The 25,823-nt window shown below is 41.7% G+C and overlaps 1 protein-coding gene across 4 annotated transcripts; it reads right to left on the bottom strand.

Annotated features, from left to right (window-relative positions):
* Positions 1-852: 852 nt before the first annotated feature.
* On the bottom strand, positions 853-24,728 carry PRDM1 (PR/SET domain 1). 4 transcript variants are annotated; one of them, XM_002817199.5, is made up of 7 exons: positions 24,189-24,726; positions 22,332-22,580; positions 15,085-15,204; positions 11,258-11,510; positions 4,877-5,985; positions 4,312-4,440; positions 853-3,900 (listed from the first exon to the last, which is right to left on the bottom strand). In XM_002817199.5, the coding sequence occupies exons 1-7, from the start codon at positions 24,228-24,230 to the stop codon at positions 3,325-3,327; spliced, it is 2,478 nt and encodes an 825-aa protein (XP_002817245.3). In that variant the 5' UTR covers positions 24,231-24,726; the 3' UTR covers positions 853-3,324. The 4 variants fall into 4 exon arrangements, with proteins under 4 accessions (XP_002817245.3, XP_063580998.1, XP_063580999.1 ...); XM_063724928.1 differs by lacking the exon at positions 24,189-24,726 and adding an exon at positions 22,877-24,039; XM_063724929.1 differs by lacking the exon at positions 4,312-4,440 and having other exon boundaries at positions 24,189-24,728.
* Positions 24,729-25,823: the final 1,095 nt, after the last annotated feature.

Genomic DNA, 25,823 nt, shown 5'->3' with positions numbered 1-25,823 from the left:
ATACCAGCACTTTGGGAGGCCAAAGCAGGAGGATTGCTTGAGTCCAGGAGTTGGAGACCAGTCTGGGCAACATAGTGAGATTGCCTCTACCAAAAACAAACAAAATCAGCTGGGCCTGGGGGCACGCATCTGTAGTCCCAGCTACTCAGGAGGATGAGGTGGGAGGATGGCTTGAGCCTGGGAGATAAATGCTGCAGTAAGACATCATCGTTCCACTGCATTCCAGCCTGGGTGGCAGAGCAAAAACCGGTCTCAAAAAAAAAGGACAAGTAGCAAATAGCAAATGTACTTACATGTGAAGGAGTAAACATGGGTTGTAGGGCATTCCCCATGGCCTGCCCAGAGGAAGCTACTGAAGCTGCTGTCACCAATGGGCAAAGTGTTCCCTGACCCAGCTTCCCAGGGCCCCACACCCATAAGTGCGCTGAGTCTCCACACACGCACACAGACTGGCACAAGCTAGTAGGGCATTTCTGGAAGTGATCCTAGTCCTCCTTATCCGCTCACCACCCCATGTCCATTGGCGAAATAAAATGTAAAAGTTCACAAAGCAAACAAATCGTCTCCCACTTACTGGCTGATGCTTGAAATGCCGCCCTTAGAGAACATTTTTATAGTTCATAAAGAAAAATCTTAGTTATGAGAGACAGATCGATGCTGTCAGATCATGCACAAATATACTCCTGGAAGGAGCCGGGGGAGATCAGGGCATCCCAGAGGGTGCTGCTGAAGAACAGGGGTGGCGGCAGGGGAGAGGCAAATTGCATTGTGCTCAAAATTTGGTCCGGTGCCATCTGTACAGTATGCAGAAGATGTCGCTCACTGATCCTTCACTCAAGACACTAGACAAATTTTGGTAAAGCATGAACATTTATATTTAATTTACATTTTGACAATTTGCACATAAATAACATTGTAAACCAGTATGTAAACATAAGATAGTTTGTTGTTCTAGCAAAGTAAAAAGCCAGTAACTTTGGTCAGTTTTAACTTTGAGTAGAGGAAAAAAATAAAACCACTGTTGATTGTGGGCTCAACATTCACACGTAAGAGGCAGAAAAGAGAAGGATGGATGGTGAGAGAAGCAAGAAGTCTTTATAAAAATTCTCACTACGGGAAAGCACAAAAGGAGAAAAAGAACAAACGAGTAGTTGGGAATCAAAAGTGTTTGGTCTAATGTCAACGTGATGCTTTGGTTTACCTTCAGTTAAGGACTGTGTTTATCAAACACTGATACATAAAAAGCTGTCAGTCTTGGAAGTTACAGAAGACCAGTAAGGCTCTTGGGTTTCCCTGGACTATTCGAAATTTGTTCTCTTCTGCAGGTGAACATTAGTTGATGTGAACAAAATGTCAAATATAATTAGAAAATAGATTGAAGAGTGATGTATCAGTATTTAGTAAGGAGGGAAAGAGAAAAATTACAGTGGTAAAGTCAGTTTTTTATTTCTGTGACTTGGGTGTGACCACATAATCATAAAGTGGCAAAAAAAATAGAGCCGTCTTAGATGGTCCTTAATACTAAAAAATGATGTATCTCTTCCTCCCCGGTTGTTTTGTGGTCCCCACTAGTGCACCAAGGTTTTAGGGTCTCTTACAGTAGGCAAGGGTGCCCAATCATACCGACGTGATTGTGAGGTCACCAAGTATTAAGCAAAGTCTCAGAAAGGATTGTTCTTTTTTTTTTGTATTTTTTTGCCCTTAGAAAAAGTAGATCTTTTACATGGCTTGGCTCACAATTTAAGTGGTTATAAATATATATACATATGATATAGTGGTATAAATAGATTTATAAATATACATCATTTTTTGCTACACTTTGAACACCAACATGTAATCTTTGGGCTTAGCAGAATAAAAGATAGAATGACACAAAGTCTATCTTGCTGGAGCACATTTACTCGGTTTCTCCTCTAGAGAAGCAAATCATTAGATAAGACATCATTTCCTGCACTACTGGACATACTCAATGAGGTAACTGTTGCAGAACAACTTTGCAATGCCCTTTCATCTTCCATTAAATTAACCATAAAATGTAAAAACACAAATACTGAGGAAAATCTGAGTTTTACAGAAAAAATACAATTGATGTGTTGGGGATAGGAATGTTCATTACCCGCTTTTACCCCAGTATGACTAGAATACCCGTTTTTTGTGGTTTGTGTGTTTGTTTTTAAAGTGTGGCCTCAGCCTATCATCTACCTCGAATCCTTCCTGGTAGAGCACCATGTTTGTGCAATTTTGACATTTAAAAAAAAAAAAAAAAAAAAAAGCAACAAAAACCAACAACAAAACACCACCCAGACTCAAGCCCCCAAACCGCACACACACAAAGCCGCCTATGCTTTGGGGAAAATATTGCAGTGGTTTTAAAACATGGCATTTTTTCTTCTTCACATTTTCTGGTAATACAATGGATGCAAAAGTCGTGTGGCCGCTCTGAATGGCCACAGGACTCGGTGGGGAGGACAGGGCAGTGAGAGGATTCTGCTCTTTTGGAGGGAGAGACAGGTTGGTAAAACCTTCCTGTCACCCTTCCGGTAAAATTGTGGCTGGGGGAAAAACATGAACTATCAACAAAAACATACAAGATTCCCTTTCTTGTTTCTTTTACTTAAGTTATTCTTGGGTAATTCTGCACACATACCCCCAAGTTATGTACAATGCTGTTCAAATGATAGGATCCCAGGTATGAACACATCAACTGTCCAACACTGGCAATTACCCAAACCTCATTTTCAAACCATTATTAGAGAGAGAGGTTGACTGAAGTCATATATTTGTTTAACTAAATCTTAGGTACTTATACAGATGTGCAGAAATTATCTACAAAGAATAGCCACAAGACAAAAATACATTTATACTCAAATTACAAGGAATCTTTCCAGTCATTGTAAACTTTTTTAATTATTGCTTTCTGAATGATAAATTGTATAATAAATTATGAAGGATTATCATTGAAAAAATAATTATGACTAGGTAATAGTCTTAGTAATGGGAAGGCTATGCAAACATATCCACACAAATATTCAAAATACACAGGGGCAAATATATAGACACAGGTGTAAATAAGTATATATAATATGTGTATATATATATATATATATATATATATATATATATATATATATATGGCCTTTGCCTTGTTCGTGCCCTGAGATTTCAGTAACTTTGGAGTTCCTTCTTTAATTCCAGAGGTGAGGGGAAACCATTTGTTGTCGAGAGAGCTTTGCAGAGCTGGGATTATGTACAAGCAACTTCCTACAGGCACCCTGACTCACCAAGTCATAACTTAAGAAACCAAATAAGTGTTTTCTGAAAATCTTAAGGATCCATTGGTTCGACTGTTTCTTGTTTGACCTTTACAGGTACCAGAGGTAGTGGGTTGCTGGGAGGCAACTTCATGAGGGGTAGATCTGATGACTCATAAAGGCTGCACCCTGAGGAGAGGAGTCCATTCCCCATGTTTCTTTGCAAAGACACTTTCAGGCCAGTTTCTTCTTTCTCTTTTCTGACCACGGCCAGAATTTCCTTCTCCACTACAGAGATCACACTGATGTCATCCTCCACGTCCTCGAGCCGGTCAGCATTGTCACTGATGTCAAACTTCTCGATTTCTTCATTGATTCGGGTCAGATCTTCCGAGGGCAGCCCGGGCGCCGGGGCCGCAGCGCAGTTCCCTTTCAGGTGAACCTTGAGGCTACAGAGATGGATGTAGTTCTTGTGGCACTGGGAGCACTTGTGGGGCCGCTCCCGGGTGTGCAGACGCTTGTGCAGTTTCAGGTGCACAAACTGGGTGAACTTGGCAGGGCACACCTTGCATTGGTACGGTTTCTCTCCAGAATGGAGTCGCAGGTGGGTCTTGAGATTGCTGGTGCTGCTAAATCGCTTGTGGCAGACCTACGGTGCAGGGGAGAGAGACAGCAGGGAAGGGAGACAGGAAGGCCAGAAGATTAAGAGTTGCCAATGGGAGGGGCAGGCTTACAGGCCAACGCCCAGCAACCTAGGAGGTGAGAAGCCTCCTTGTGGCACCTCCAGTGTGGTATTAAGCAAACAGGGGGATGTGGGCACATGGCACACGAGGGGCTGTTTATTTCCCCTATCATTTTCCCACCCACTGGAAGCTGGCTGTGCCATCTCAAGTCATCAGCAGATACAGAGTACTGGGAAGGCCCATGGTGCCAGCAGCCCAGGATGGGACAAGGCAGAATCTGGTGTTGGCTTTAACTACGGGCTATATAGGACATGGGAGGGTGACTCACAGACATTTTCTACAAAGGTCAGAAGGTCTACCCAGAAAATACTGCGCACCTGGCATTCATGTGGCTTTTCTCCCGTGTGTACCAGGTAGTGTTTCTGCAGGTGGGCGAGCTGAGTAAAGCCCTTGTTGCAAGTCTGACATTTGAAAGGCCGTTCTCCACTGTGCACTCTCAGGTGGACCTGGGAAGAAGCCACATGTGTTAGCTCTGCTCTCAAGCTGGCTCTGAGACCTAACATTTCTGCTCCAAGACTCAAGTGTTGATGCAAGTATCTTAAGAAAAGCATCAAGACAGTCTTAAAAAGAAGAAATCTTCATGTTTTCAGAATGGTGTTTTTCTTAAAAGCACAAAAATCACAGGCTAGCAGGGAGTTTCACCTAATCTTCTAGTCCAAACCCCTAATTTTTTATTATTCAGAAGAAAATCAGGAGAAGGGAAGTCACTTGTCCAAAGTCAAAGAGCTAGAAGTGGCAGAAGCCAGGCAGAATCCATACCCACTATCCCCAACCGGGAGCTCATACTACTGCAAATGCAATCGATACCCCATGGAAAGCAAGCTAAATACAAACACAAGCATGCACTCACAGCCCCTTGGACTGCTCTCTCTGAAGGCCTACCTTCAGATTGGAGAGCTGGCCGAAAGTCTTGGCGCAAACGTTGCATTCGTACTTGATCTTGCCGTTCTGCTTCTTCAGCGGGTAGGGAAGGGTCTTGTAGCCGGTCATGTTTCTTTTGTTTTTAATGAGATTCATGGCTTCGTCGCTGCTGGGGGCTGCCATCGCTGCTGAGGTAGCTTTGGGCTGCACCACATGTTCTGCCGTGGCGGCTGTTCCCGCCGTGGGAGACCCGCTTGTGGGGCTACAGGCCTTGTCCTTCATGCTGGCGGCGGCCCCGGTAAGGGAGAAGGCACTGTGGGGCGCCGGGACAAGCACCTCCCTGGGATGCTCCGGCTGGAGCAACCTCCGGGCTCCATCTGAGGGCAGCGAGCCCGGGAGAGAAGTGGGGTTGAGCATGGGGTGGGACAGGCTGCCCCCACCGAGGAGATTGCTGTAGACAGGGCACAGCCTCGGGAAGAGGCCGAAGTTGTTGATGCCATTCATGCTGCTCACAGCGCTCAGGCCATTACAATTCATGCCGTAGGGGGGCAAGAGGAACTTGGGGTAGTGAGCGTTGTATGAGGGGATGAAAGCTGGCGGGAGGTGAGGGAGGGGTGCGTAGCCAGGGTAGGAGCCCAAACCTTCCGTGCCGTAGGGCGCGTTCAAGTAAGCGTAGGAGTCCCGGTGCTCTTGAGAGCCGGGGCCCACAGGGGACACCGTATTCCCCGGGCTGCTGTGAGGGCTGGAGCTCTTGAGGCTTTGGTCGGGGCTGCTTCTTGCAGAGGGGCTTGGAGTGGTGGAGGATGGAATGGGGGAGCGAGTGATGTACGTGGGTCTCTCCATCCCGTAGGCCAGGGAAGCTTTCAAAAAGTCTTCTGGCAGAGGGGCCCGGATGGGGTAAACGACCCGAGGGTAGAAGGGCATTTCGGGGCTCCCATGTCTTCTAAAGTCATCGAGGTCCTTTTCTGACGTGAGGGGTGAAATGTTAGAACGGCAGAGGTCCTTTCCTTTGGAGGGGTTGGAGTCCAATTTTAGGATTTCTTTCACGCTGTACTCTCTCTTTGGGACATTCTTTGGGCAGAGTTCATTTTTCTCAGTGCTCGGTTGCTTTAGATTGCTCTGTGTTTGTGCTGAAATAAAGAAAAAGGGACGATTACACAGAGGGCTAGAGAGAACTGAAGCAAAACTGCCAAAGTTGCTCCTCCTTCTTGAGAAAACCTGAGTACCAGCTGGCGACACAATCGCCACATATCTGGCTTCCAACGCGCTCTCATTCTAGAAGGCTCTGGGCCACTCACTCAAAAGTGCAGTTCCTTTTCCTCCTCAGCAAAATAGGGACAATGGCAGCACGGACAGAACAAACAGCAGCCTTGGGTGATTCTGTTTTCATTAGTACAGACCTTGTGATAGAAAATTGCTGTTTAAGCTGGAGTAAGATAGCCTACGCTGGATGCGGTGGCTCTTGCCTGTAATCCCAGCACTTTGGGAGGCCGAGGTGGGCGGATCACCTGAGGTCGGAAGTTCGAGACCAGCCTGACCAACATGGAGAAACCCCATCTCTACTAAAAATACAAAATTAGCTGGGCGCGGTGCTGCACGCCTGTAATCCCAGCTACTTGGGAGGCTGAGGCAGAAGAATCGCTTGAATCCGGGAGGCGGAGGTTGTGGTGAGCCGAGATTGTGCCATTGCACTCCAGACTGGGCAACAAGAGCGAAACTCTGTCTCAAAAAAGAAAAAAAAAAAAAAAAAAGCTTCCATTTTAATGGAGTGGAAAAATACTGGGGTGGGGACCCTGTCATAGGTTAATAAAAGTCTTTCTGATGTTCATGGTTTACCTAAAGGAAATCAGCATACCCTGAGAACTAAATGTGAAAGATTAAGACTCATTTCAAGTAATACACAGTCATCAATTTTCGCCTCTACTGTTGTTGAATACGAATTTGATAAAGCCCTGTTCAAACTGCCTATGCCAAGGAGCTTAGCGAAGTGAGTACCACCTTCCTCGCGATGTGCAGACAGCCAAGCACTTCACCAAGGCTCTGTCTGGTCTAGCCAGGATCCCAGCAGTGCTGGCCCCTGGAGTCACAAGGCGTGACAGTCACCTCTGCCAAACCACAATAGGTACTTCCTGAGCCAGTTCAATTACTTAGCGCACCCAAGAAAACAGAACAGGCTAAGAGGAAAGCACTTATTCCCAAAGACGGCACGTTATTACTTGGTAAAGATACTATTTAGGAACAGCAGCAATGAGGACAGTTCTAGACTATCCCTGCCACAGCCAGCCCTGTCTCCTTTGCTACACAATAAATGATGCCTTCAGGAAAAAACACCCATCTGGGCAGGGAAAACTGAAAATTCCCCACTCAGCCTTGCCTGGAAACCAAAAGTAAAACATACGATGTTTAGTTTGAGCTGATTATTGGAGGGCAGTCACTCAAGCCAGGACACCTGCCCTAGGAATGCACTGAAGGCATTGGCTGTCAATGTGTGGAGATGCCTTCAGAGGCAGCAGGTTTGGGGGATCGTGCTGAAGCCTTTGTGCAAATATCCTTCATCGTCTAAAAAATGTCTCTGCTTGAATTTAGTTGAAAAAGAACTCCAGGCTTGCTATCTGATAGGTCTAGAAATGAACTCTGAAACTCCAGAACTGAACCCTTCAAATGTGTTCTCTAGGCTGACTGGCTTGAGGGATTCGATTCCAATTTGAGAGCCCCTTAGAGAATGTTATCTCCTGCCAGCTGTTATCAGTTCCTCCTGGGCGAGCCTGAAGCCCCAGAATAAACACAGAGAAGAACGCTATCAGGGAAGATGCTGACGGGGGGCCGTGATGGAAAGCTTGCTGAGGGAGAGGGATTTCTGAAGCCACTAAACCAAAATAAATATCTCCTTATCAGGCCAATATCGGTCTTTCAGTGAGGCCCAGCAGGCAGGAAGTTCTAATTGTCACTTTTGTTTTTTAAAGCTAAAATGGTAAAGGATGAGAGAGACAACTAAGCTTGAAAACTGATAGGCAAGGCATCTTACAGCCACAGGAAGGAATTTTATGAAGGTGAAAAAGAATTATTTGGAAACATCTATATAGGGTCAAATTAATAATGATTTTTAAAAATGATGCCACTCGAATAAAATGGAAATACAAAAAACTTTACCCTCATGACTTTGAGCCATTTTTAGGCGGCAAATTATGTATCTAAGTCTCATATTTTTTCCAGTAGCTTCCATACTCCCTTGGTTCTATAATTCGACAAATAATAATAGCATAAATGTGCAATAAGCGTAATGTTTCAGTCCATCTGTGGCACTGCCCCTCACATTTAGCCAGGGATTCTTCTTAAGTACCTTAATATAATTTGAATATTGAAGTGATATGAAACTTATGATTGGGCCAACAAAAAAGCCAGAATTTTAAACTTTCTATGCAAAACACCTTTAGCACAGTGCCTAGTATATAGTAAACTCACAATAAATGTTTGCTATCTCTAATGCCTTCAGAAAAATAGATTTGCATCTTATTCTAAAAGAACATCCAGAGTGACATGTTAGCCTCTCTAAGATGCTCTACAGGTGGAAATTAGGAAGTCCATATACAGTAAAGGTGCATTTTAAAAAATCATCCTTCAGCAGCTGAGTAATCAGTGGAGCTGGTGTCATTTCTGACTCTCCCACTCAGCAGCAGCTTGAGTTAACATGAAAAAGAAAATCAAGATCTGTTTTTGTTCTGAAATCTTAAATGGCTGTAGGCGGACGGAGTCATTTCAAGAGTGAACTGCTTCTGAAGACTCCGAATGGCTTAATTATGCCGACTCACATTTTCGATCTATAATAAGAACCCCAAGACTATAAGAAAGAACCTAGAAGTTCTGCAGTAGGCAAAACAAAGTCTCTTTTCAACTGAAACTGAGAAAGCAGATTAACATTTAGAAGTCTATAATTTGGTCAACTGTTTTCTAGATGGGTTAGTTAGATAGACAGAAAAAAAATACCCCCCCTGCCAAATTTGGAAGGGGTAGGGGTTTCAAATTTATTAGTTCTTTTATTCCTTTTCCTTTGTTTTTAGAAAAATGCCAGTTTGTGATTTCTGGCTACTTACTTTTCTTTCCTTTGGTTTGTTTCAAATCCCTTCTTCTCCAAACTCTACCGCCTGAACCATCACTGCCATTTAAGCCCTCATGGAGATTCTTGCACCACCTCTATTGTGCTTTAAGCACAGAAACCCAACACAATTCATTTGGAGACACAATCTACCTATTAGGCCTGATGAAACAGTGGAAATTTTCCTGATCACAGTCTCAATCATCAGCTGCCACGCCTAAGACAACTGGTTTCACAACTGGCAGCAGGAATCTTGTTTTAATGTGACTGGTTATTGTTAACTCTCATTCTTTACTATGAATATTGGACAATGAAATGTGCTTGAAAATGTTAAACCACCATTTAGAAAAAATTCTGCCAAAATAAAAGGGGACATGCTGCATAAATAAAAAGGGATAAATAAAAGGTGTCATTTCACAGTATATATGACAGTTGCTTCTGAACACAAAGTAGAAGCATTTGAACCTTAAAATACTGTGCAAAACCTTTCCTTGAGGAGTAAAAACGCCAGGCCTTTAAACTCTTCCCTTGATTGGCACAGGGTGTGGGAAGCATGCAAAAAAGTTTCTTGGTGGTTGGTGCAAAGTCACTGGGGTAGGTCACCTCAAATGAACTGTTTAAAGAAAAGCAAAAATCAAAAGACTTTTCTCTGAATCCATGAATGATTAAACTCAAGGAATGTAAGGAGACCCTTAAGCGGAAGTGACTCACTATGTTAAGAAAGCCAGGAGGGAGCTGTGCGCTTCTGCTGAGACGCACAGCTGGAATACGAGTTCCACAAAAATGCCGCTGTGCCTGTGCATTTGTCATTTGTTACTAGGTCCTCAGCACTGGGCCTGGCATACACAGATGCCAAAACAGCCGAATGGTTCCTGGGAGGCTCAGCCCTAGGGATATGACAGAGTCTCCAGAGTCTCAGGGAGCGCTGAAGAGACATGAGGGAAAAGAACTGCCACCTTTTTGGTCAGGACCTGATTAGACTCATCAAGCTGGAACTGGGGAACTGGGAGCCAGTTCTTTTTCTGAAGCTCAAGGGTAACCTGTTGTGTAAGGACCCCAAACACATGACCTCCCCTACAGGGGAGGTCCTGATGCTTCTATGGCCCCAGATTTTCAGAAAACTGCACACGCAACCTTGCAATCTTAAGAGGGATCAAGTAAAATGAAGTGTGGAATGAATACCAAATAACCATACGGTTGGGTTATATATGACTAGGGTAAGTACTTGGCTTGTTCATTGGTCCTAAAATCAAAGTCAAAAATTCCAATTTATGTTAACACTGATATTTATTCCAAATGTCTCAAAGGTGAAAATGAGAACTAAAACAATTTAGCCTTCCAGTAAAGCAAACGGATACACTTATCAATAATTGGTAAACCTGGGTAAAGGGTAAGTGGAAATTCTTTGTCCTTTTCTTAAAATGTTTTCTTAAGTTTGAAATGATATCAAAACCAAAAGTTACAAAAACTTCAGCATTTAATCTTAACTTCTAAACCAAAAGGAACTAATTTTTAAAACTGCTAATAAGATTTAGTGGTCTAACCAAGAACACACAACTATAGTTAAAGCAGAGGTTAGAATCTTATGGCAATTCTTAAATTGCTCAAAGAGATCACTTGAGAATGACTGAAATGATGCAGCCCTCTGCAGAGAGAGGTCATGACAGCAATTTTAATGAAATAAAAGAAGTAAAAGCACATAAACCTAAGGAATTGAGAATTTGTTAAGATAAAGTGATAGGTGGCTACTATAATACTGATCAAGAGATCAGACAGTTTTTTACTGTAAGGAAGGAAGCTAAGATATAAAATCTTTACGGTTATTCACTTAGAATAATATTGAAAAATTATGACAAAGTTTTTCTAGCAATGATCTTACAATGTTCCACATCAGATCCTAACTGTACACTCAAATGTACATCTATAAATATTTTGATGCAGTCTAAGCCCTGCCAAAGTACCACAGATAAGGGCTATAGCTTGCATACACAGCATGTCTGGACCAATCCCTGTAATTCTCCCAACTGCTTTTGGATAAATTAGAATTGGACATATATTTCTTCCTGTAACATCCTGAATTCAAAACTCAAGGCAGCTCCTCATATATATATATATTTTTAAATGATCAAGTTTCATAATAGTTAATAGGGACTCAAAAAATGTTTTTCGTCTTCCTAGTCCCTAGCTTAAGCCACCTACTTCATCCAACACATGACAAAGCCGTATAATTAAACAACATGTTATTAGTTCACAGGGGCAGAACCGACATTACTGGCATTTTTTATTTTTTTGTTCTGTAATCCACTTACTGAGATTCATCATTGTCAGCTCTCCGGGATAAGGGTAGTGAAGCCTTTCTGCAAAGTCCCGACAATACCACACAAGAAGTTCCTGGTTGGCAGGGATGGGCTTAATGGTGTAGAAGTAGATGTTCATCCCGTTCTGACATGCAGCCAGGTTTTGCTCCCGGGGAGAGTGTGCTGGATTCACATAGCGCATCCAGTTGCTTTTCTCTTCATTAAAGCCGTCAATGAAGTGGTGAAGCTCCCCTCTGGAATAGATCTGTCCAAAAGAGAAGACAGGCATGTAAAAGGAAGTCAGACCCAAAGCTCCTCAGCACCTCTCAGAATAAACACAGCCGGTACCGTGTGTGATTTCTGATCCCCTACTGCCTAGTTAGAAAAGGAATCAAATCAGTTTAGCCAGAATAGTCTTGAATCAGCAGAAATCAGGACGGAAACAGGTAAGGCACACTTTGTCAGTTACCTTTTCCATTTCAGTTTTATCGTCTTTTCATGTTCGGGAAAATAACAGAAAAATGAAACACAAATGTTCATTTAAGGAGCTGCCTCAAACCGATTAACCCACCACAGAGTACTACTTTTGCTACTGCAGTGAATGACAAATGGGCGATGCTACTGACTTCAGTTCCGATTATGCTGACTTTTAGTGCTTTGAGTCACTGGGTAGAAGACCAAGCTGGCTGACGACGTCAAACTGAGTCTCAGCTTTTTCTATGGCCTCTGTACTCGCCGTTTCCTACACCCCCGCCCAAGGCTTCAACTATGCAAACATCCTCCACCCCCAACCCTCCAAGTCCTAAAGTAACACTTGTTCATATGAATACTTGGAACCTTGCCTTTTTGTGGAAACACTGGGTGGGGCAAAGGTGAACTTCACCTGCCATAACAAAGCTAACACTGGGGCAGCAGCCAGAATTTGACAGTCTATTACTGAGAAGTCACTTTTCCTCTTGATAAACATGTCCAGACTTGCACTTTCCTTTCAATGCAAAGGAGGGAAGGCAACCCCTTATCTGGGAGGAGGCTGGCTAAAACACCACACACAGAGCCATAGGCATATGTTTTTGGAAAAAGAACAGGAAGAAGGTATGTTGTTCCTTAAAGGCAACGCAGAATGAAGAATTTGAAGTTTGTCCTAGAGTAATACTACTTCTGGTTAACAGATGCACTCAGGCTACTTGGCAAAGAGGCAGAGGAAGAAGAAAAATTAAAACGTACACTCTTACTGAAACTATAAACACACTCCTTATCCTTCCACACAAAGTTTTCTCTCTTTCCCTCTTTTTAGGAGGTACCACCTTTACTTTAGACTTTAAGAAATTTCCTTACACGTATACAATCAGTCAATACCTAGTGTGATCTGCGACTTGCAGTCTCCAAGCAGCAGTAAGGCACTGTTCGTAGCAGGAATTTTGCGCTCACAGGACAGCAGGTTATTGCTTTTCCTTACTCACGTACCGACTATGCTAGTCTACAGATAGTTTCTGTATTTCGCTCAAACGTTATCAGAAATAAAAAGGAACTCTGTCCCTTTAACACAGGCGGTAAACACCAGAATCACTTTCTTTTAAGAGTAACTTCCTGTAAATTGTGAAGGGGGAAATACATGTGGCTTCATCAAAGCAGCTTGTGAGAGCTTTTGCGGTGTGTTTTGTTAAGAGAAAATGGAACAAGGCTGGGTGAATTCTGCTATCAAGAGGGGTTTTCAAGTTTGTTTACTCTGATGTGCAAACTTCCAGGAACATGGGGTTCCATCGCTCTTGTACTCTTCGCTGGTGCGGAAACTGCTTTCTAAAGCTACGGGTATGTTGATTCCAGTTAGCCTTCCTCGGACGGCAATTTACTGTATCCTCATTTAAAAACAGCAATGTCGGTGCCATGAAGTCACTCACACACAATAAAATAAAATAACGCATACGTAAAATGAACACCGTTTCCTATCACCTTCCTCCACTTCCATATTATTATCTAGAAGATTAAAATGCGCTGATTCATAGTACAGTTACAAGAAATGTCACTGGTTTCTCAACTTGAACATCCCTTCTTCGGCTGTGTAATTTGCATGAAACTTTTTCTTTCCTCACAACAGATGTTCATATTCCTGCCAGCAAAAACGAGATGTTCTACAATATCCTTTGCATGTGAAAGACTGATTCAAATAAATCCTCCCAAGGAAAGCCTTTCAGTTACTTATAGTGAATCTTTAAATGAAACAGGGAACTGGACAGTGAGGGGAGATTCTTAGGTGCTTCTTGCCTTTTCTCAAAATCATCACACATTAACGAGACTTACGCTGGATTGTCTTAATTCAGACCTTTAACTCCAAGAACTATGCACCTTTGTGGCTCACTTCTGAGAAGAAGTTATTGACAATAAAGGCAAAAATGCACTCATGGTTCCACCATTGTAAGTCAGGTGATTAATATATTTTAAGGAGGAATAATTATTAAACAAAAATTGTGAGCACATGATTCTTAGTGAATCTGTAACTACCCTCTTTTGCTTGGGAAATAGTAAGATAAATTTCTAAAAATGAAAAACTTCCTGGATTAAAAATATTGTTTCTTAGGAATAGCTTCTTGTCCGACCGATATAATTGTTCTTGGCAAAAATACCAGCTAAAGAAAGCATAACACAATTTTTGTTATCATGCAGCTGTTTCTTTTTAAAGAATTCAAATAATGTACATTTCATGTAAGTATGCACAAAAAAACGCTTACTAAATTCTTTATCTTCTGAGAAAACTAAATATCCCTGAGACATCTATGGGAAGAAGGAAAGCAATCTGACTTTTTTCTGTTCACTGCTAATCCAGTGTTTTATTCAAGGATTCCATCTAATTAGTTCACCTCTGGGGGCCTTTCTAACCCTAATATAGCAAAGGAAATTGTACTGGCTAGATCTTTTGGTTGGATGCTATAGGAAAGCTTATCATCCTGCATATGACTGTTAAGCATTTTCCTTATGCTATGAGATAATTAACCTATTGTCAAATGGAATCGTTTTACCATGCACATGTGTTTAAATAGGACTAGTTCTGTGGTCCTCCATTCCCCTCAACCCATCTTCCAGCTATCCTTCCTTAATGGCATTTACTTATAAGGTAATTCATTTGTGTCATTCCTGGCTGGGCGCGGTGGCTCTTGCCTGTAATTCCAGCACTTTGGGAGGCCAAGGCGGGCGGATCATGAGGTCCAGAGATCAAGACCATCATGGCCAACATAGTGGAACCCCGTCTCTACTAAAAATACAAAAATTAACTGGGCATGGTGGCGCGCACCTTAGTCCCAGCTACTCGGGAGGCTGAGGCAGGACAATCGCTTGAACCTGGGAGGGGGAGGTTGCAGTGAGCTGAGATTGCGCCACTGCACTCCAGCCTGGTGACAGAGCGTGACTCCGTCTCCAAAAAAAAAACCAAAAAGATAATTCATTTGTGATAACTCTTCCATTCAATTAAAGTTAAGTCAGCAAGAAATCAAAAAGGGGTAAAATCTAAGGCTTGGTGACTCATTACTACTTCCTTGCAGAGAAATGCAAATGAACCTATCCTTAAAGCAAGCAACAAACTGTTTCCTTTCATTACAAAGCTCTAATGAATTGTAAAAATCAAGATTCATATATAGCCCGTATCTCCATCACTAACCACCTACAGGCCAAACATTTAATCGGTTTCATCACATTTGTTCAGAATTCCGTGTTCATGGGGATGCTGGATACTTATGGGTGAGCCCCAGCATTTCTCAGCACAGGATGAGAAAGGTGAGCCACCCAGCTCTTTTAGCTCCATTTTTTCCCTAACATTTAATGGGTCTGAAGAAATTTCCCTTACTTACCCTCCAAAAATATTTCCTGTTGGCATTCTTGGGAACTGTGTCATTGGTGTAGATTTCACCTATTAGGGGTCCAAAACGTGTGCCCTTTGGTATGTATTCTTTACTCATCACTCCAATAACCTAAACAGGAAAAAACACAGGAAACAATTACTTTAACTATAAAATGTTAACCAATCTTTTCAAATAAATAAATTGGACTGTCAAGTAGTAATACAACTAACGATAAAATTTTGATAAGTAAACAGACATTAATGATGCCTACATAATTAACAAGCTTCACAATAGGGGGAGACCATCTTTTAAAGTCTGAGATCATAAGCAAATACTCAACCAAGCGTTAAAACAGTCTAGGGGATTATTGTCTGGTAATACAGGATCTTTCATTTTTATCATTACTTTTTATGCTAGAACAGCGAAGATAACCATTATCTTTTAGACTAAGAATAAGACACTGCAGAATTAGATGGTCAAGATTAGACCATTTCAGCCTGTTCCTAGTTTCCTATTTCTCATTCTCCCTCAAACCATAAGCATAGTGTGCTTGAGGGGAATAAAATAGTTTTGACCTCAGAAACCAAAATAATGTTCTTTGGTTGTTCCATAACAGCCTAAGGAACCAGAAACCAAATGCATTAAGTTTTTTTCATTCCAGATGAGGTTTGTATGTGTGTGTGTGTTTGGTTTTTTTTTTCATAGCTTGTATATTCTCTTTAATAAGAGATCTTTCAAGTAACTTTGTTCTTCTCTGGCCTTCTACTTTGTTCTTCTCGAGTCTTCTACTCAAGAGTGGTCAAAGGCCCTCGTGTGTGTGTGTTTTAAAGACAAGGTCTCCCTCTATCACTCAGGCTGGAATGCAGTGGCTTGATCTTAGCTCATTGCAGCCTCAACCTCCTGGGATCAAGAGATCCTCCCACCTCAGCCTCCTGAGTAGCTGGGACTACAGGCATGCACCATCACGCTCAGCTAATTTTTGTTGTTATTGTTGAGAAGGGGTCTCACCATGTTGCCCAGCCTTGTCTCAAACTCCTGGACTTAAGTGATCCTCCCACCTCGGCCTCCCAAAGTGCTGAGATTACAGGCTGAGCCACCATGCCTAGCCAAAAGCCCTCCTTTGAAATTAAGTTTATACTGAGGAAAGCTGTAGGTTCTAAGATCTGAGGAAATGACCTCAGACTGGATGCATTACACATTTTAACTTTGTGGGACCTTGCTAAAGAAACATGTTAACTATACCAGTTCCTTCTTAATAATAAATTTCTCTTTGAGGGGGTAAAAAAATCACCAACCGTGAATCAGGAAGTAATTCGTCACTATTCAATAGAACTCCTCTGTGAATAGTCCTTTACAACAGTTTGCAGTTACAGTTTTGTTTTGGTTTTTATTCTCTCACTTTTCCTAGTTTTATTTTCTTCTCATTCAAGATAGCCTACCAATCACTTTACTGAATTCTTCACTAAAATGGACCAAGGAAGAGGGAGTGGTAATAGATGATAATGTTTATTTTCCAGTTTTTATATCCCCAGTAGCTCCTGTACATTCGTGTACCTGAAATGGTAGACTCAAATATGTGAATCGATCAATGCACAAAGATTGTTCACAGTGGAATCTACAATTTTGGTTACACTGTACACCAGTTCCTCATTAAGTCTCATCAATAATTTAAACCTCTATTTAAATAGATATGGCACACCTACATGCCTGTGACAGACCAGCTTTTCTCATTTAAGTGTCTTATCAGCCAATGATTTTTTTTTCTAAAACAATTTAGTATTCAATATACAAATCAATGAAGCATACTCAGACTGGAAAGAGAAAAAAAGAAAATTTTCCTACACCTAACATAAGTTGAAACAAGAGTGTTATTTTTGGTCCTTTAAGAATTTCTGTCAGAGAGCTGAAAAAAGCAGATGTTCATTTCATCCACCTCCTCTGCCTTCATTTACATCTATCTGCCCTTTTAATCACCGTTTGTCATTATTGGTATTTGTTGGCAGTAAAACTACTGGGGACAAGAGTATCTCAGAGCAGTCTTGAGATATAAATATATATATTTAAAGCTTTAGTAGACTTATTCAGAGGCTCATTGTTTTGGACATATTATTATTGAATCTAATTAATTTGGAAAATTAATGGAATTGAATTCTATGACATGCAAATCATTTAACATTCATATTTCAGTGATTATTCCATAATATTAGAATGACAAACAGGAAAAACAAATCATGCCATTTGTTGGTGAGCCAATAATTAGCAGTTGATATTTTCAACATATCTACTTTACAGCAGTAATTTTAAGAAAGGCACCCAACTGGTTCATCAACTTTGTTTCAAATTATAGTCTCTTACAGATGGTGTCTTGGGAGTCAGAGCTTGATTACCAACAAGGAGCACTGCACTGAGGTCATGGTTCTTCTTCCAAATTGCCATTCTTTTACAGAATGGGCCTCTAGGTTTTCAGCTATCAATCTTACACACATTTTCTTGTGCCCGAAAAGAAGTCAACTAGAAAGCATAAGCTACCCAATACCTATTTGAACACAACTATGGACTTGTCACTAGTGAGCTATAAAGCAGCACCGGAAGTAGCTCTTGCCATCTCTAACCTTACAAATTCAATTCAACAGGCAAGACAGGAGAACAATTAAAAAGAGAAGGCTCTGTGGTAGAAGAGAGGTCTATGATAATCCTCAAACCCCAAACAAATTAAAGAGCTTCAATATTAGGTTATCATTAGGAAAGGGACAGAGCGCCCTAATATTTTAAATTTCAATTACATATAGGGCACATATAAACTCACAACTATAGACAAAGATACAAAATCATAAAATTTCAAAACTGGAAGGCGCTTACAAACCACCTATATCCATTCTAAGTCTAGCGTTCTAATATACAATAAACACCTTCATCTCAAATGCACGTCTGAGACATTATTCACTTGCCATAAAAGCTGAAACTCTTAAGACTATGGTGCTTGTCCAGGTAACTTTGGAGGGGGAACAGGAACCAGGACTGTTTTTAAAGGGAAGTGAAAAAACCAAGTACTAAGCCTCCCTCTGGTCCTAGAAAGATCCAGAATGTGCATCTTAGACTACCCATCTCCCTGACCCATAGTTTGTAACAGTTTATCTTTGAACCAAGCAAATATTAAGGAGGAACCTGGTGTGTACCTTAAACTTCACACTGCTAAAAAGACAAAGAATGTGTTCACCTAACTCAAGAAGGAAACTTCACTGGAACTGACCAGGGTCCTAAAGAATTACTGCTGGGGACAGGCCGCTCTGTGCCTTCTATAAACTCAACAGCAAGAGGACACCGGGCTTCAATACCTCCTTGCTTCACTTGCTCCCACAGAAGCTCTTTATGTGCGGTGCAGACCCCTCCACCACTTGAGCAGATTTGTCTCTGTCTGTGGCCTCAGTTACAGAACACACCCTGCCGTCCACAGTTTCCACAGCTTCTGGACAAAACACAGGGCTTCTCTTTTCAATTTTACACAATGAAGGAGATTTTACAGTTTAGGATGGGTTGAGTTGGAGTGCTTAATGGAAGGCTGGTAACAACGACAATATAGGTTTTTTTTTTTTTTTTTTTTTTTTTGCAAATTCCTTCTTTAGAGAGTATGCAAACAGACACACACAGCAGTGGGTTTGAAGCAGAAACTATATCCAAGTCTAAATGTCATCTGATCATCCTCTCCCCAAATTACATTAAGATCATTTAAACTACTAGCTATCTCTTTTCCCTCCCCGAATCCCACTCTATAAGAATGACTCATTAGATTATAATTCTGTTTTGACCATATGAATGTTTGTCTTGAGAGAACTAGAACTCAGTAGTGACCAAGACCTTCAGCCTGCAATCACCCCATTTTTATTTTATTTTATTTTATTTTATTTAGAAACAGGGTTTCGCTCTTGTTGCCTGGGCTGGAGTGCAATGGCATTTATTTACTTATTTGTTTTGCTGAAGTGCAATGGCACGATCTCGGCTCACTCCACCTCCCAGGTTCAAGCGATTCTCCTACCTCAGCCTCTCAGGTAGCTGGGATTACAGGCGCCCACTACCACGCCCGGCTAATTTTTGTATTTTTAGTAGAGATGGGGTTTCACCATGTTGGCTTGGCTGGTCTTGAACTCCTGACCTCAGGTGATCTGCCATCCTCAGCCTCCGAAAGTGCTGGGATTACAGGCGTGAGCCACCGCGCCTGGCAATCACCCCATTTTTAAAAGGAGTGAAGTGAACAAAGTTGTTTGGAGAAGGTTTCCTTCTTCATTATCTTTCTATTAAAGGAGACATGGTGATGCCTCGGTACATCATTTCTCAAATAAAAGGCAGCATGAAGAGAGAACTGCATGTTATGGTGAGATACTTTTTACAGATGGCTTGAGTTAATAATGGACTTCGATCAGAATGGACACCAAGGGAGTCCTCAGGATCTGTCTGATGTTTATCAGCCACCACGATACAGGGAGGTGAGACTCACAGAGCCGCAGTGCCTCTTGAGTGCAAGCAGTCTCAACCGAGGGCAGAAACTCTACAGGGTAACGCTTCTAAAATATAAATGCTTGAACTGATTTTTCTGTAGTCAAGTAGTCATAAGAGATTATTTCAGGAGGACAAGGGGAAAACCCCCATAAAAGAATAACCCATCAGTTTAAAACATTTTCAAAGTTTTGAATAGTAGGTCTATATTTGATTTCAGTTCTGGAAATAGGAAGTAAGAACAGTTTTTCATTAAAGGTGCAGAATGATTCTAAACCCAATCTAAAAATGAGGGTCAAGATCAGAAATATGATTTGTATGTTTTGTTTTAACCAAAAAAAAAAAAAAAGGTGCTGACACATAGTACAAATTCATAATGAAAAATGGTCTTGTAAAAAAAAAATTCCCCAGTATGCCAGCACAATAGTACATATTGTAACATCTTTTGCTATTTAAATGAAAACATTTAAAGAAGGGCAAGATTAGTAAGTCAGATAAAAAGTACCTGTAGAAAGACTCTTCCTATTTCAACGGCTCATGGAACTTAAAGAACTAACTGAATAAAGACAATGTAAACATTTCATCAGTCCTTAACGTTGCTGTCCCGGACAGCCCCTACCCTTAATGGCTCAACCCCACCATCCTCTTTCACCTTCTAAAGGAAGCTGTCCTTTCCCAAAGTTCAAAAACAAAGGAGAGAAACAGAAAAACAGGTACAAATTCCAGAGTAAGCTTAAGACAGTATTACATTCAAGTTTACTCCTTGCTTGACCTTATGATTAGGGTTTAAAGATATACTATCCTCTATTCAAGCGCTTTGGTTAAACGCAAGATAGGGAAATAGCATAAGAGAACCCCGACCTCTTAGGTTAGTTTCGAAGGACCTTCTTCAGGAACACAGGCATTGTCTGTTTTTTGGTTGCTTAATATATTGAAATAGGAAGTTATACATTCAGAGGGAAAAAAACACAAACTAGCTTAAGGATTGGTCTGAAATATATTAAGATGATAACTAAAACCACAGTGACACCAAGAGGGGCCAGTGTAGCATAATCGAGAAGCACTCATTGGAGAAGTCAGAAGAACTTTGCTTCAAGTCCCCGGTCTGGCTTTACCTATATGCCTTTGGGTAAGTGACTATCTTTCTGAACCTTGAACTAAATTATCTAAGAGCATTACTTGACTTAGCTATGATTTTAAAGGAGAATGATGGAAATTGAAAAACTTAAGCTAGGAGCTGAACTGAGGATAAGAACATTATAGAATTAAAAGGCAAAGATGACCCACAGAATGGAGATTTTTATTTCAGTCCCAAAGGGCTGGACAGGGCAACACAGCACAAATGAACCTTGGGAACAGACCAATATTTGGTCAAACTTGATATGGGGAAAAAACACACTACACTTTTTAAAGCCATAGTCAAACCTTATATACTCAAACAAATCCTACATTCATTCCAAGGGCCACATATTGAGAGACTTTCTATAAGAAGAGCATTACTTTCAGGAAGAGGTATAATTAAGGCTGACCTCTGGGGTTAAATTTTTTGGTAACATTCAAGTACAACTAGAATTTAAATTTTATTTTTTATAAAATCTGCCTCCATTCACCCAGCAGCGGGGGAAAAAAGAAAGACTGAGCATTGTTGTTCTATTTAATTTTAGACAGCTGTGTCTCCCCCTCACCAAAAACACTGGGCTCAGACACACAAACAGGAAAGAGACAAAGCATTTCCCAGTCTCCCGGATTCCTTCACTGTTCCTTAGGGAAGGGGGAAAGTGATTTGACATGGCTGTAAGGAATAGTCCCAGTAGCAAATTCTGGATTTCTACGGCCAATCATCCCCTTTCCCTACTTTCTGAAGGAAGTAATAGAATTGACAGTGCTCTGTGCTAATGGTGGTATGGGAAGTCTGCTGAGGTGTCCTTTCATTCAACTCAACCCAGTAGTAGACTAGTAAGTGCAACTACAGTAAGCCAAATTCTGAAAACAAGAGGTGGTTCTGCAAGTTATTTCACAGCTAAACATCACGCCTAGCTATAATCTTTATATAAAAGGTAAACACAAATCAGTTGCTCATTCCAAGTTTGGGTTTTCATCCCCTTTGAAACAACAAAGAGTGTACCCACTTCAGAGGCCAGTAAGGAATTGGCCTGCCAGCCCAGCCCCAGCAAAGGAGCTGCTGCAGATAAACAGTGGTTACCTCTGAAGTCATCCAGACAGAGGACACTTTTACATGACCCCCTTTCTCGGCTTATACCATCACTTCACTTCATAAACACGTCAAAGTTTTGAGGATAGTTTTAGAAACCCAGCTAATAAAGCTGGCTTGTTAAAAAGAGTAAAGCCAACTAATTACCAAAGACAGACAAAAGAAACATTAAAACTTTTTTTTCCAAGAAAAAGTTTTCTCCCTTAAGAGATACTGTACAACAGGGACACTAGGGCCAGTGGGCCCAGAGCTTTCTTGAAGTTCACTGACAATTTCACCCACCCTATGCTGCAAGTTGCTTTTCTAAGACTTGTCAATTTGCCAAAATATTTAACTGTTTACTAATTAGTACGGAACAGTTGAAGGCTGGAGGAAATGAGAAGGAAATGGTTTAGGAAAAGAGAAAGCAATGTAAGAATTGAATAGAGCAATCAATTATTTACTGATACTTACAAATTCTCAGAGGTTTTCAGAGATATACAAGGCCTCAAGGGCAAGTAGGGAGATTTGGCACCAGGTCCCCAATCTTCTTGTCAATAAATCAGAGGCTTACCTCTTCACTGTTGGTGGCATACTTGAAAAGCAGATTCCTTGGTAAGGATGCCTCCGCCTGAACCGAAGTCCCGCCATCAGCACCAGAATCCCAGGGGTGGTCGTTCACAATGTATGTACACTTCTCTTCAAACTCAGCCTCTGTCCACAGAGTCATATCCGCATCCTCCATGTCCATTTTCATGGTCCCCTTGATCCCCTCTGCCAATCCCTGAAACCTCACAGCGCTGGAGTTACACTTGGGGGCAGCCTGGAAGAGAAGGGAAAGGCCTTTAATCCCCATTGTCCCGCCGTTCCTGTGGCTCCCTCTGAGAGGCTATGACTAATACAGTAGTCTGAAGACTTTAAAAGCAGATGCAGAGTGCTTGGTACAGTTGAGTAAGAGCCAAAAAGCCGTATAAAGTAAACTGCCTTGAAAAGAAGCAAGGTTTTTAAATGCTACTCTTAGTTAAAAAAAAAAAGAAAAAGAAAAAAGAATGTGGCAACCTCACTGTGGGGAAAAGAAAAAAAAAAAAAGAATCACCTCTGAACAATCCCTGGCTTTACCTCTCATGGCAGAAAAATGTTCTGGGCACACAGTCCAGTGTCCCAGAATGCCTGGGGTCATGGCCGCCAGACCCTCGGCACTGTGGAAAAGCTGCCTCAGAAAAGTGTCACAAACAAGGAGAGGAAGAGGAAGGAGCTCTGTCTGCCTCTGAATGAAGCTAAAAATGGAAAGCGCGTGTGGTGCAGGAGCGGAACCCAGCCTGCCTTTTCCAAATGGGGAAGACTGAACTTTCCCACCAGCTCCCAACGCAAAACAACTTTCAAAACAACTGCCTCCTCCCTCTGCTGCGAGCTCTCTTTCATCCTCTCACATGGAAGACTGAAAAGGGTTGCATCCTGCCAGCATCACTGAGCTACGGCCTCTTAGAAATCACTTGGACCACAGGAAAAGACGAGGAAAAATGGGTGAAGGGGAAAACAGCCTGCAGTGTCTTCTGACTTGCAAGCATCTCACACCAAATTGAAAAGGCAAAAACAAAACATAAAACCGTTCAATAAAATTCCCTGGAGAGAATTCCTTTAGGAGCCCTCAGCTACAAATAGCACTTTCCATTTAAATCTGAAAGTGTATGAATTCCCAGAAGTCACTGATGTACTACAGTTTACTGTAACTAAAGTTATAACAAATTTGGAAGACTTGGAGGACAAGCTCTGCTTCCACTTGTACATTGATGAGGATACTCCCCCAAAATCCTCCCTCACACTCAGAAAAAAAGTGTTTTCCAAAGGCAAAAAAAGGTGAACAACTTCTATAAGGGTTTTCTCATATAGACATGTTTGATAAAAATGAGGAATATGGGTATCATTTCCATGTAAGAATGTGTGCTTGTTCAAATGTAAACATAACATTCTGTAGCAGTCCTTCAAGGAGGTTTTTACATTCTTCCACTTCTCTAAATAGGATGCTCTTAAAAAAAAGTTGGATGCAAAGTTGTTTTTCCCTCAGTTATGATTTAAGCAAACCTCCTTATTTTTATTTAGTTCTAACATGTAGAGTCATGACGCCAAATACATGTTAAAAATAAAATAAAATTGAAAACTTCAGCCAACCCGGAATAGTTTGACGAGTGTGAGCTGGAACCACTACTGAAATTTCAATGAATTGGCAATTACGTCTAGAATTGAAAGGGTTAATGATTCATAAGGAAAGTCTCACAAATGTTTGACAGCGCTAAGTGCACTAAAGCAGAAGCATGTTTCTACTGCGACATTAGCAAAAAAAAAATAAAAATAATAATAATAATAAAGGAAAAGAAAAGAAAGTTTTCAGATCAATTTCAGAATTAAAAAAAAAAAAATTCAAGTTCCTTACCAAGGTCGTACCCACACGTTTTTCCAAGCAAATATCCAACATCTGAGAAAAGTCTCGTTCATCTCTACCCAGTCCACATTCTCCCCGCGTCCCCCGCCGGGCTGAGCCGCACAAACGCGCACCTCGGCGGTCCCTCCTCGCTTCGTCCGGCCGCCCGGGCGCCCGCGTCCCAGCTCCGGGCGGACAGGTGCCGCGCTCGCTGCTCTTGCCTCTCCGCAACACTGGAGGGCCGAGTGTCACGGCAGCACTTTTGTCTGTGTTAACCGTCTGGCTTCCCCTCCCTGCTTAAGATTTCCTTAGCCACTCGGCTGCGCGAAGTGGGGGCGTGGCCAACGTGGCCAACACCACCTGGCCGAGCCCAGGGCTTTCCCCCAGATTGCTAGCACAGCCGCCGAGAGCTTCCTCTCTTCGCATGTGTATTTCAACATTGACTTGGAATCTTCTTACTTCCCTTTGAAGGCACTTAACCTCAACGCTTACTGGGCTCTATTGTATTCTAAACACTCCAGATCGCCCTCCTTCCTGGCGCGGCAGAATTAGGGGGCGCACGTTCCTTAAATTAAGGAAACTTAAAATTTACCTACAGTTTCTGATTTCTCAGCTCAGATCCCCAGGTACAAAAGACACAAATCTTACTTCAAAAGAGCAAGTTAAATTGTTTTGGCAGCTAATGTAATACAGTGGAGCTGTCTGGTCCTCAAGCTGTTGTGTATGTAACGCACGTTTCCCCGCCTCCCGCCCCAAAAGTTGTAACATTCCATTTCTCCTGCTAACGTTCAAACTTGGCAGAACTAACTTTCCTCTTTTATTTAGTAAATAGGGAAATAGGCAAAAGTTATAATTCTACAGATTAATGTTTGTTTTCCTTTCCTCTCCTCCCAGAACCCACAGGCTGACTTCCCAGGAGTGTAAGTAAAATGTAGAGCATTAATCGTTTCACAGTTCAGAGGAATATTGAACTGATCACTACAAGTGGAAAGCGGTCGGAGGAGGCAGTAATTAGTGGGGCTTATTCTGAGCCCCGGCCAGCTTTTCCTCCAGCCCAGTCAGTCCTCTGCTGAAGGAAGGACATCCTGTGATGATGGCATACAATGTCCTGTTTGTTTATTATTAAGAGCGTGGACCTTGCATTCCTGCTTCTCATTACAAAACAAACCAGATGCTTTACTTCCTTCAATGGTCTTGTGCCTTCAGCAAGGAATCCTTTATTTCAGAGAAACAATGTTTATAGCAAACACCCCATTTCAATTATTATTTAGATCATTGAAATCCAGGTCTTCCCTTTTTCCTGCTTGCCTTACCATAGGTAGGTTTTTTTTTTTTTAAATCATCTCTCCTTCGACCTGCGATGTCTTTTCTAACATTTTAAATACACGTGTGCACACACACCCACACACACACACCCACCCACATACACACACCCAGTTCCAACCTAATGATACCAACTTAGTCATACAATGAAATGGACATCTGAGTATTTGTTTACAGGAAGAAATGAAACAAAGCAAAACAAAAGCCCAACTCAATCCTAAAAATATGTCTGTTTATCTTTAAAATTTCTTTTCTTACTTTTAGAAAACTTTTCTAGAATTTTTTTTAGGGGCGAGGGGGAGAGGCAAAAGATTGTTTGCCAGG

Source organism: Pongo abelii, chromosome 5 (assembly GCF_028885655.2).
Source record: "Pongo abelii isolate AG06213 chromosome 5, NHGRI_mPonAbe1-v2.0_pri, whole genome shotgun sequence".
Taxonomy (NCBI): domain Eukaryota; kingdom Metazoa; phylum Chordata; class Mammalia; order Primates; family Hominidae; genus Pongo; species Pongo abelii.
This window is presented reverse-complemented; position numbering and strand designations above follow the sequence as displayed.

Bases quoted from the DNA above. Each gene is read 5' to 3' on its own strand.
- PRDM1 (XM_002817199.5), bottom strand. From the start codon at position 24,230: ATGTTGGATATTTGCTTGGAAAAACGTGTGGGTACGACCTTG. The intron at 22,581-24,188 runs GTAAGGAACTTG...CTTCTCTTCCAG, and splicing joins AACGTGTGGGTACGACCTTG to GCTGCCCCCAAGTGTAACTC. The intron at 3,901-4,311 runs GTGCGCAGTATT...CCTGCACCGTAG, and splicing joins AAAAGCCACATGAATGCCAG to GTCTGCCACAAGCGATTTAG.